Here is a 12005-nt window from a genome sequence, read left to right as displayed (position 1 = left end):
GTACATCAATGCTGCCCATGATGGGAATACTTAAATACAGGTCACCTTGACAGTTGCTTGTAGGTTTTTGTCTGTCGCATGTGTGTTATCATCAGTGGCTCACTTTCTACGGCTCCTGGATGGCTACCTCCTCTGATAACATCCTGCACCTGGAGATTTAACTCCAGGCAGTATTGCTCGTGGCTGGTGAGCTGGCACCTGTGTGCACCACACACCTGTAGGATCACGCATTTTTGTTCTGCCCCTGTGCTCCAGTTGGGGGTGAAACTGAATGTGATTCGGTGGTCATCTTCAGCTACCCTGGGATCATAGACTTGATAGGATCCTTGGATCATTTAGTTATTAATGGCCACCAAACGAGCACGATGGGTCGAATGGCCTCCTCTCGATTGTAAACTTTCTTATGTTCTTATTTATCAGAGGCACATTAATAAATCACCTCTTAGGTTCTTGCCAAAGTTACAATGGTTGCCAAAGTTACAATGGTGATTACATCTGTATTTTATTAATGTTTGATGTTACTTCATTTTATTCTCACAAAAGTGGAACACGAGGAATACATGATCAGTGATCAGACAGTGCTCTTTAACGAAGGGCAAAATGGAACCTCCTTTGAATGAACCCATTGACTTCACAGCTCATAACATTTGACAGCTGAAATACTTCAGGAAAGACAAGCCTCTGTTACTGACAGGCAAAAGCTCCAGAGTCTGATGCGTTTATTTTGCACAACCTTGCTTTGAATCTACTGCTCTTCTATTGGAGTGTCCTGACTCATTTTCAGTACTAGAAAACCGTTTGGTTCCCTGCAGTGGCGTAATCAGAGGGAAAAGGTTGTGTGGCAGTTTCATTCTTGGCATGCTTCTACCTTGATAAGTTTATTGTGTGTGTATCCTCTAAAAGCTCTCAAAGGGAAGAAAATCAATGCTAACTTCCAAAATATAAATGACAGTTTATTAAAAACCTAATGCCCTTGAGGAAGGGAAGATCTCAATTTAACTGCAGAGAATGCTGTCAGCACCCAGTTTTTCTTTCCCTCACACTTTCCCCCCTTGGTTAAGCACAGTTCTGATCACAAGGTTTCTCCTCTTTAACTCTTACTGCTGCACCAGTGCCCTCCCCAACCCACAACTGGCTGTGAATGTTGGGCTGTTATTGTCCCTTGTAATCCTCCTGGTGGTAGAACATATAAAGGGAGAATATAAGGCAATATGTATATGTCTTATATATAAAGATATGTGAGTGAGTGAGGGCTTTAAAGACACAGTCCATCTCTTCATCTCTTATTATCTCTTTGGACATTGTCCCATAACCACAAGTGTCAGTCAGTGCGCTGAGGCTAAGCAAATAAATAGAGAAATAGGGCACTGAAGACCTGGTATAACCCTCTGTGTATCTGTCACTATCTGCATAGGCATTGACTACCTATTGTTTGTGTGCAAAGCTCATTAACACTCATGAGCAAGTACTTTCCATTGCTTGGTGTTATTGTGACAGAAACTGTGCCAACACACAGGGGCCACACATTCCTCTGTCCAGGGCAAGCTTTGTGGAGCCGTCCACACTGGCATAAGTCTTTGTAACAGCAGTGAACTTTGGGGTGCCAGGAGGGATAACCCTACCACTGAATCTAAGCCAGTATAGGATAAACCAAAGACTGCAGTGATATCCTATTTGGCATTGCAGGAACACAGATTGATTCTACTTTTACGAGGACTGAGTAAGGTCAGTCATTTGAAAAAGCCGTCTTCTATCTGTCAGAAGATTAGTCCATTTATTTCTCAAGCTATCTCGACATATCTTGGCACACGAATGAAATTCACTCCTCCTTCCATGCAGACATTTTGCTGGCCTCTCCCATGGTTTTGTCTTTTTTCTGAAAAAGACAGAGCTTTTCGCGGATCACACAATTTCTGTTTTGATTGCATTTTTATATCAATAGTTCATTCTGAATGAAAATGCTGGCCAATTTTTAGAAAAACAAATCCCCACACAGAGAAATCCACCAAGATATGACCATTATCTGCCTTTCAGATAATTCCTCTTGACATAGTGAAGGTAAAAGCATGACAGCGCTCACTAGATACACATTCCACATCATTACTCCTCCTTATCTTGATAACCAGCAAGACAAAACAAAGAGCATCCAGGAGTTTTTGGCTAAATTTACCATCCAGGCTATATTTGGAAATTACAATATATTCAAAAATATTTTGAGATGGGGGGGAAAGTTGTCTAGAGTCCAAATTCTGATACAAATGTGGCTCTGCAAACAACATGCATTTCCATTGCCTTTCTTATTGTTATTGTCGTGTACTGGTGACCAAGGTAAGGAACCCAGGTGCAGAGCATCAGAGGAGTCCAGCAACAGGCGAGGGTCGTGGGCCAGTAAACAGGGCAATAGGGACAGTCCAGTCAATAAGGCAGGCCATAGGTCAATCACGGGGCGAACAAGACAATCCAGAAAATCCAGGAGACGGTGGTCGTAGAGACAAAGAAGAGATCAGTAACAGGAAGACAAAAGAAGGAGTGCTTTGAAATGAAACCAAGGGAATACAAGACTCGGCATAGAAGGAAGTGACCAGGGGGTTTAAATAGTTAAGCAGGTAACTGTGAGGACTGAGAGCAGAGAGTGAAGAGCAGGTGCATGGAGTGTAAAGGAATATAGAGTGACTGATTAAAACTCAGGTGAAGATGACCGCTGGTGGCGGACAGAGGTAGTGTGGGCAGATATTGTCACAGACGCCCCCCTCTCAGGCCCGGCTCCTGACACGACAGACACTCGGCGGCGAGGATGTCCCCGAGGATGGGGGGCCAGAGCAGAGGGAAGATCCTTGGTGGAAATTGCTGATCAAGGAAGGGTCCAAGATATCAGCTGACGGCACCCAAGACCGTTCTTCAGGGCCATATCCTTCCCAGTCCACCAGGTACTGAATTCTACCCTGCATGCGACGAGACTGAAACAGGGAGTGGACGATATTTGCCAGACCGTTGTCGAGGTCCAAGGGAGGAGGAGGAGGAGGCATAGGAGCCGGAGCTGCGGATTGAGCAGGATCGGACCACACTGGCTTTAACGGAGAGACGTGAAAGTTGGCGAGATCCTGTATTAGGAAGGCAATTGCAAGCGGTATGCAAGCGGTTGATTTGGCAGAGGATGGTGAAGGGTCCGATGAAGCGAGGGCTGAGCTTTCTGCAGGGAAGCCTGAGACAGATGTCCCTCACGGACAACCATACCTTTTGTCCAGGAAGGTACTGAGGCACCAGCCGTCGGCGGCAATTAGCTTGCATCTGGTGACGTCTGATGGCTTGCAGGAGACAGACATGAGCTGCCTGCCAAACCTCATCTCTGTGCCTGAACAAGTCGCCCACTGCCGGCACAGGGTTTTCAACCAGGCAAAAGTGACAGAAGCTTGATCCGTCCAGGAGAGAGAGCGGGCAGTCCCTCTGAGCAGTGCTGTAAGTCCTTAATAGTTCTGGGCTGCGGCCATTCAGTCATCGCTTTGGCATTGTTTTGATCCATGTGGACCCCTGTTGCATCGATGATGTACCTGAGGAAGCTGATGCGTTCACAGTGAAATTCAGACTCCTCCACCTTGACGAAGAGGCCATTCGTCAGCAAGCTTCGCAGGACCTGGCGAACATGGGAAATGTGAGTGGTTAGATCGGGGGAAAAAATGTAAATGTCATCTATGTACACGATAGCAAAGTGATTCAGATAGTCTCAGAGCATCGTTCACAAACGACTGGAATACTGAAGGGGCATTAGCCAGACTGAAGGGCGTAACCAGATACTCGTAGTGACCACTGTTGGTAATGAATGCTGGCTTCCACTCATCTTCTTCCCGAATCCGGATCAAATTGTATGCGATGCGGAGGTCTAGCTTGGTGAAGAAGCAGTTACAGTTATTCAGCAGCACAGTATAATATTATGTGGAGAATGACTGGGCCATGCCCCCCATTGCTATCACAAGTTTGCATTGCGCGTGGAAGCACATATTTTGCTGGATCCTGCTGGAGCTCTGATCCTATTAATTGTTCTTCGGCTTTGATCTCCCAGGGTGAGAAGGTTTGATGCATTTTTAATGGTGTGTATCTAATAGGAAGGTCAGCCTCCCACCATGTCTGTACTTCTTGTTCAGCACTGTATTATAAACCTGTAGGATGGTATAATTAATCTCGTTTTGGTAATGGAAAAATCCAGCTACTCTTGTCCTTAAAGGCACACATTTCTGTTCCTTCGAGCAGAAGAGTTTTACAGTGATACACAAACACTTACAGATTTACATCTGCCTATTACAGTCATGACATTCCCAACAAATTATTTTATTCTAGATTATAATTAGGGTGTCTTTTATTTGATTTAGATGATTTTGTTAAAAAAAAAATGTGTTGCTGGACCAGTTTGTGTCTGCCTATTTATGTTGTATAAGCAAATTGTGTTTTAAGGACGTGTGTTCTTGAAAATAACCCCCCCAAAACCGTGAGCTGCTGCCAAAATACTTGCACTTACTGGCATACTGCAGGCGTCGAGAAACACAATCAATTTCGGCCCCCATGACTCCGAGCGTGCCCAGCTGAATACAGAGTAGAGATGCTGATGGTCAGGCATATGTATAGCAGGCTCAAGGATCTAAAGGAAATCTGAAATCTTAAATTTAAGTGATAGGGCAGGATGTGTTGTGACTGTAAACACAGTTCCCCAAATGATCTGTTGGAGCCAATTTTATCAACAGTTGCTGCGTCCTGAGGTCCCAGTCTCTAGAAGTGTGTGGTAGATATTCAGCTTGCCTGGTTACGAACTGAATATTCCTGCAAAGCTTTAGCAGAGTACATCCAATGATAATTGCCCTTTTGTTCATGCAGCGATGGTCGCATCCACCACCTTTCATTATCCACCTTTTCTTCAGATATCTTTGGTCTTGTATTTTGTCTCATCTTTTGCTTTAGTGTGGCCTGTGAATTAAATTGCGTTTAATGCTAACCAATTATCACATTTAATTAACTGCAAATTCGGCCTTGTACCTACTGCTCTCCCTCTCGTCCATCTTCTCTTTTTTCTCTTTCTCTCCCTCTTATGTCTGTCTCTCTCACATCTAAATATTCCAATTTAATTTCATGTCCTGACAATGTACTTTTCTCCAATTTAAGATTAATATGAAATTAGGCTATAAGACCCATCTTGAACATGAAGCTGTAGGACCTTTGATTACCAGATAAAAGCACATGGTCTTGCACAGGACAGAGCCACTGAACTTTCATTTATCTGCCATGGGTGGGAAAATATTGTTTGCCAACTCACATACAGGGTTTACACTCATCTGCAGACTGACCTCATGTCAGGAACATATTATAATTAATAATTAGAATTTTCAAATGCATAGCAAAACATTTTTCAGCATTTATTCCTGTTACTATATGAAAGAGATAACACTGATCTTAAACATAATAATTACTTGGACTATTTCCATGGCAACATAAGCACTGTGCAGAGGGATATGTTAGTCCTACTTACTGGTGCAAATACAAAAAACAATCCCATCCACAGGCTTTGGACCGAGTGACAAATGACAGCTCGGATATTCCAGGTTCCAGTCCCAGTCTATGTTGTCAGACGGATCTAGCAAATGTACTTTATTTATGGGTTTGGAAGTTACATGTATGTGTGTATGTGTGTGCGAATTGCCTTTGATAAAAACTGTCAGCTTCATTTCCATTTAGTGTGATTGGCCATTTTTTAAAAGGGAGCTGGTATCTAATACTTCTGTACCTTTATTGTGTCTCTAAAGATTGCTGCTCCTCCTCTGAGCTGACCCTGGACAAAGCCCAGGCTGCAGTAGTGAAGGTGTTTGAGGTCCTGAGAGGGATTTCCAAGGCCAGGGCACACCTGAAGCAGCTCCGCTCTGTGTACAGTGCAGGGGATGGCGTCCACCAGGCAAGTACAGGCCAGTCACTGACTACAAGCACACACCCTCTCCTCAGCCACCATCCACCATAGGCAGTGAAAGGAGTGGTTGTAATTAAAAGAATCGATGGGTTGCGAAAGGTTGTAAGGTTGCTTTGGAGTTCAGAATCCCGTCAAAGAGGATGTAGTAGTCTGTGCAGGGCTTTATATACAAACAGGAATCAGGAAGGACTGTTTGTATGATGCACAGACTGTCATATAGGCAGCTTTGATAGTCAATTGTTTCGTATGTGGTACCATGGAAACTGACTTCATCCATGTCCCAACTCAACTTGCTTGTTATTAAAGTTAAACATAAATTAGGTATAGTAGTCATTCAAATTGAGGGACATATTTTGCAGGATTTTGTCAGTTAGGATCATGATGGTCTAACTCTTAATGCTTTTATGAATGCATCAATCCTATTATCAGAATCCCTCACCACATCTCTCAAGTATGGTGCTGCTAAATATTGCTGAAGCCCTTGGCGTGTGCATGTGATGTCATCAGAATCCGACATAGGGCTGAGTTTTGAACCCTAAACTCATTTCAGTTGTGTCGAAGACCACATTTCTTGACAACGTGATTCTGGCTGGGCCTGATAGATCCAGAAGATTGAATTGACTTCAGTGAGGTATATTACCCACGCTTCATTGTGTGCCACAGAATATTGTGATTTGCAGCGTAATACTGCAGGCACCACTCCTCTTATCTCCTCTGACAGTGAAAGCTGGCAGCCATTTCTGTTTTCCACTAAGACATTTTTAAACACAAAGGAATTCCTATGTCTTCCAAACCACAAGCCTACATCCCTCCATTCACAAACACCTCCCTCTTCTCGTGAAACCCTGTGATGAGTGCTCTGTAACACAAACAGATATGCATTTGCATTGCTGGCCAATTGTAATGAGAAAAGCTATTTATAGACATTTTATCATCTTATAAAAACATCTTGAAAATGTTTTTCTTTCCACTGTTTGTTTTTATTCTGAACTACATGTGATACAGCTATGTTCATTAATTATTGTTTCCATGTCCAAAATAAGTAATATTTAATTGTAAAATTAAGGCAATCTTATAAAAAGCTGAAATTCTGAAATCAACCCCTTTTTATTTTGAGAGGATCCATGGAAGAGACCTTCTTCAGTGTGAATTATGTATTATGAAACTATCCGCAAATACAGATTCCACCATTGATACAAAGGGGTGCATCGAGTATGTTTCGGTTCTTTATTATTTTCTCCTGCAGTGATGCTTCACAGCCTAAGGTACTGACCCATTACATTCCCCCAGGCACTGCATTCTTAGGGAGTGAGTGTCTTTAACTGGTTGGTTTGTATTTGACAAATTCTAACGAACTGCACCATTTTCATATAAGTGTCCACTGATAACAATAATACGAAATAGTAATAATCAGAGCACAGTGAATGGTTAATGAAAGATGGACTTATAGAAAACCTTGGAATGGGACCTTAGTGTTGTCACTCATTTGTCAACTGGCCTTACATGGTCAGCATGTGTGCCTGCTTCCTTTTAAGAGCCCTGCAGGACAAACATACAGGCATTAGAATCACTTGACGCTTTCATCGAGGTGTTTAGTGAAAAATGCACTCCACTGAAAACAAGAGTTGGGCAGCTTTCAATATCTGTTGAGTCAAGTTTAGTTTGTTTTCACGTTCGAAGAGATTTCTTTAAAAGACTTAATCACTCTTCAACAGCTCTCCTCCTGACATCAGCAATGCCCTGCAAACCCCTCAACTCAATCAGAGCAAATTAAATGTTTATTATTTTAGCTGTTCTGTTGTTTTTTTCATAGAAAGCAGTTTTTTAAGTGCTCACCTAATGTTGGCTTTTTTACCTCATGTTCTTGAGTTGTTCTCGATGATGCCAACCTTATTGTTGTGGTTTCAGGGGAGAAATACCCAGAATCCTTTAACATTAAAAAAAAAAGTGTAGTTAACATGACTATGACGGGAACACGTAACATTTAGGTCTAATGGTATATCAGTCAAGAGCTTTTAGTTTTTTTCTGTTCTTCTAATTTTATAATAAAAAAATAGTAATTATTATATATAATGATGAAAGATAAATAATACATATTTTCTTAAAAAAAAAATTATGTGTTGTCTTAACACCAAACCCCTGAGACCTTTCTGTTTACAGGTTAGGGTTTTGGTTAGTTTCCCACTCTGCAGGTTACAGAATAACCTGCTATTTAAAGCAGTATGTTTTATCTGGACGCAAACATCCAGTTATCAGGACTTCCATGGAATCAGATAGTGTACTTCCTGAAATGTCTCAGCGTTTTATCAAAAAGATACCTGGAAGGCATTGCATATGATAACGTGAAAGCTTCTTCAGTTATTTTAAATCAAATTAGAAATTCCTTGTTCAAGCTTTCTGAAGAAAATCACCCTAAATGAGATTAGCTTGCACTGATAGGTCTTTTAAAGTTGTTTATATTTTAGATACAACACAGAGAAGCTCAACAATAGTAAAACTGACAGTGAAACAAACCCTGGTGTCAACATTTGTTTCTGCATTCAGAAAGGCCAAAAGATGGGTTAGTGCTAAGCTGTAGATCTTAATCAATTTAAGCTTAAGATCAAAGCAGCCTGTTTAATGCTCATTTACATATTCATAAACCAGATATTACTGAGGTTCGCCGAGTGTGAGAGAGAACACAAGAGCATGAAATCATAACTCCTCTAAGATGGCTGATACATAAGTGAACATATTTAATCTTTCTTGGAAAAGTGTCCATGAGACCTGTAATCAAAAGCTTAGAGACACCCTGGAGTATTTATATTTAAATGTTTTGTTTTGTTTTCCTCCAAAACTCCATAAGTTTCTGGACACAAAACAGATGTCATGCAAGCTTGGCTGTGAGCTAATGGGCTCCATTTCAGATGCTCTGAGCATCGCGTGACTGGCTTTGACAAGGGCAGAGCAATGTGCTGTTCCAGAACAAAAGTCCAATGTATGCCTCTTGTCATACATCTTTACAATGATACCGGAATTTATCCAAAAGATTAAACAATAAACATATTAATAATACAGTAAGACAATAATTTCCAGAATGTACTTTTTTCTGTCTAATTGTGTGGTCTTATTGGACTAATAATAATAGTATTAGTAGTAGTTTGTTTATTTATTTACTTATTTTTACAACACAATGGGCATACTGTCCCTTAAATGCAATGCATATTTGAGTCATAGTGCCTGTATGAGAATACACTGCTACATTACTGGAAGCAGTTTTAAGTATTATTTAATATCATCCTATAATTCTTGAATCAAATGGTTGTGATCTTTTCACCAACTGAAATTAATGGTTAGGTCTTTTCATGAATACAGGTAATTAGTATGACAAGAAAATTGAAAGCTGAAGTAGTTTAAATATATAATTTAATATTTTAGATTAACTATACAGATGCAACATTTAAAACTCATGGTCAGACATTTTGTAGATTTGTGTGTGATTCAAATTGAGAAAAGACCTCCACAGAGGGCCCTGCTTTTGGGAATGTAGTATAAAACACAAGTTGCATGGAAACTATTAACGATACACCTGGGACAAAAATAGTTGATCTTCTTCCAATGGATCTGCAGCAAACAGTAGTTGAAGTGTAGTCCTTATCGTGAATTCACCCCGGTTAAGCCTCGTCCTTGCTAGCCTGTCATCAATTACAGATTACATCTGCAATATTTTAGTATTTAATCTATTTTATTCACAAATTGAACATTGAAACCACTGTAATTGTTCCAGGGCTAGTTAACAGTCAACCTCTAATTACACTGCAGCGGGCAAGCAGTGGGATGGCCTTAATGCTTGGCAGTGAGCTGTCCAGGCAAAAAACATCTCAAACCGTGTAATAGTTATTTATGAAACCCACTTCTTTAAAGAACATTGCGGTCTGTTACATTTGATGATGATGCAAGTGCTGATTTAATTTTAACACAGTCTAGACACCTTTAATGTAAATGGAGACGCTTAATTCAGTATGTGGATAAACCTTTTAATGTCTGACAAAGAAAATACTGGGACTACAAGAAGTGATATCAGTATTGCCTCTGTCGGTCAATTTAGGAAACATTTATATATGTACATATATTTGAAGAAAGGGGAGGAGATAAAATCAAGTTAAATCGTGTACTGTAGCTTTAAATTTAACTCAGTGACACATACTTTACAAATATAAGTATTGAGGAGTCGGCTAATTGAGCAATCTACGTGTGTTGTAATTACTGACAGTTTGATTAGACATTGTCTGGGTGGCTCATTTATGTATTAAGAGGGATACATGTTTAAACACTTTCTGAAGTAGGGCCTCTAGAATTATTCTTTGAAGTAACAGCCCACTGGAATCACAGTATAATTCACCAAATATTTTAAAAACTTTAATTTTTTTTTAATTTTTTTTAAACTCCACTTTAGATTATGTTGTAAGTATTTTACAAATACTGTAGTTCAGCATTGTACAATGCTTTGTTATTTATTTCCTATTATTATTATTATTATTATTATTATTATTATTATTATTATTATTATTATTATTGCACCGGCTCCTGCATTTTCCTAATTTCAGATTTTAATTGTTTTGGCCCTCTCACCCTCTTTTCTAGGTCCATGGGAAAGAGGAAAGGAACTATAGCCTTTTTTCTAAAGGAAAAAACCTTTTTTTTTTTTTTTTTTTTTTTTTTTTTACCTAGGTGGTTACAACTATCTATGTCCTCAGCATAGCTACATTTACACAACTAGTACAACATTTTAGTAAGGCCCAACATTTGGGAGTAAATTATTTTTTTCAGAGAAAAGGGAAAATTATACACATTACATTAACGTTTATTTCCAATTTTTTACTGAGGCACTGTAAAAGCTCCCTAGCTGGCTCAGCACAGTATACAAGTGCACCTGTGAAGCACAATGAATTGGGTTTTAACAGACATAAATCTGTACTTATGCTCAGCTCTCAAGGGCCATGACCCTGAGGGAATCATTAGAGCCTGTAATGACATTTATGTTGAACATCAAACGGAGCATGCTGTTCCTTTTGCCATCCAGTAATGAAGTTTAGTCAGCACTCTCCTGTAGAGAGGCTGGCACTAGAATATTCTCTTTCTACACCTCCAATGCGTAGGAAACTGTTTGAAAACCAGAGGCTTTAACGTGGCAACATTTCCACTTCTTAAGGTCAAGTGTACACCTGCACCCTGCTAAATGAACTACTCTTTACACGTGTACACCCCAGTGTACAATAGCCAGCTGTTTGTCACCCTGTATCACCACGGCACATCCCCACTGCCCTTTGGGAGCTGAACACAAAGTCTCATCCCGATGGACTGAGTCACAGTCCTTGCATTACACCCAGCCATCTGGAAAGGAAACAGCTGAGTTTAAACCCTCATTAGCAGGGCACAGCTCTCACTTACGCCTAGTCCTGTGAAAGCCAAGCCATCTGCTTTCACTCTGTGTTTTGGGGCAACATGAGAAATTCCCTGATGACTTTGCTAACGCAGCCCGAGCGGCACAGTCTGGAGTCACTCTTGTGACCTTCAAGGAGAAGCCATTGTGAGTTCCGTCAGAAAATGACCCATATCCTGCTAGTAAAAGTAATCTTTTCATAATGTCCTGGGTCTTATAGTCAGCTTACTAGAGCTGAGAAGTAGAACAAACCTGCCTAAGAGACACTGACAAGAAAGCATAAGCTGATAAGGCACAGAATTCAATCATCATTGCACTCTTCAAACCGTGCATGTGCGTCCTTATTCAGGCATGTACAAAACTCTCTTCAGTTTTCACTAACAATGACAAAACCTGCGTGTGGCAAATAATTTTCTCTCTCACACACACAGTTCCAATAAAGAGACAGGAATAAAATAAAATGCATTATATTTTCTGCTCATGAGACAATGAAAGACCAAATACACTGTTTGTTGTTTATGAAAACAAAGTGGTGTTCAAACTCTCCATGATAGCAGATTATAATTATTAGTAGTCATTCAAGGCATGATAGTATTATAACCTGAGTGAAAGAAGATAATTTGAGAAGTGTCTAAAAGT

At 40.3% G+C, this 12005-nt stretch overlaps 1 protein-coding gene across 1 annotated transcript in view; it reads left to right on the top strand.

Moving 5' to 3' along the window:
- The window catches only part of scfd2 (sec1 family domain containing 2), a 153712-nt gene that overhangs the window by 126004 nt on the left and 15703 nt on the right, over positions 1-12005 (top strand). Inside the window, exon 6 of the mRNA XM_066719882.1 lies at positions 5787-5932. Coding sequence (XP_066575979.1) covers positions 5787-5932 — 146 coding nt within the window. The remainder of the gene's footprint in view (positions 1-5786; positions 5933-12005) is intronic.

Source organism: Amia ocellicauda, chromosome 13, assembly GCF_036373705.1.
Source record: "Amia ocellicauda isolate fAmiCal2 chromosome 13, fAmiCal2.hap1, whole genome shotgun sequence".
Taxonomy (NCBI): domain Eukaryota; kingdom Metazoa; phylum Chordata; class Actinopteri; order Amiiformes; family Amiidae; genus Amia; species Amia ocellicauda.
This window is presented reverse-complemented; position numbering and strand designations above follow the sequence as displayed.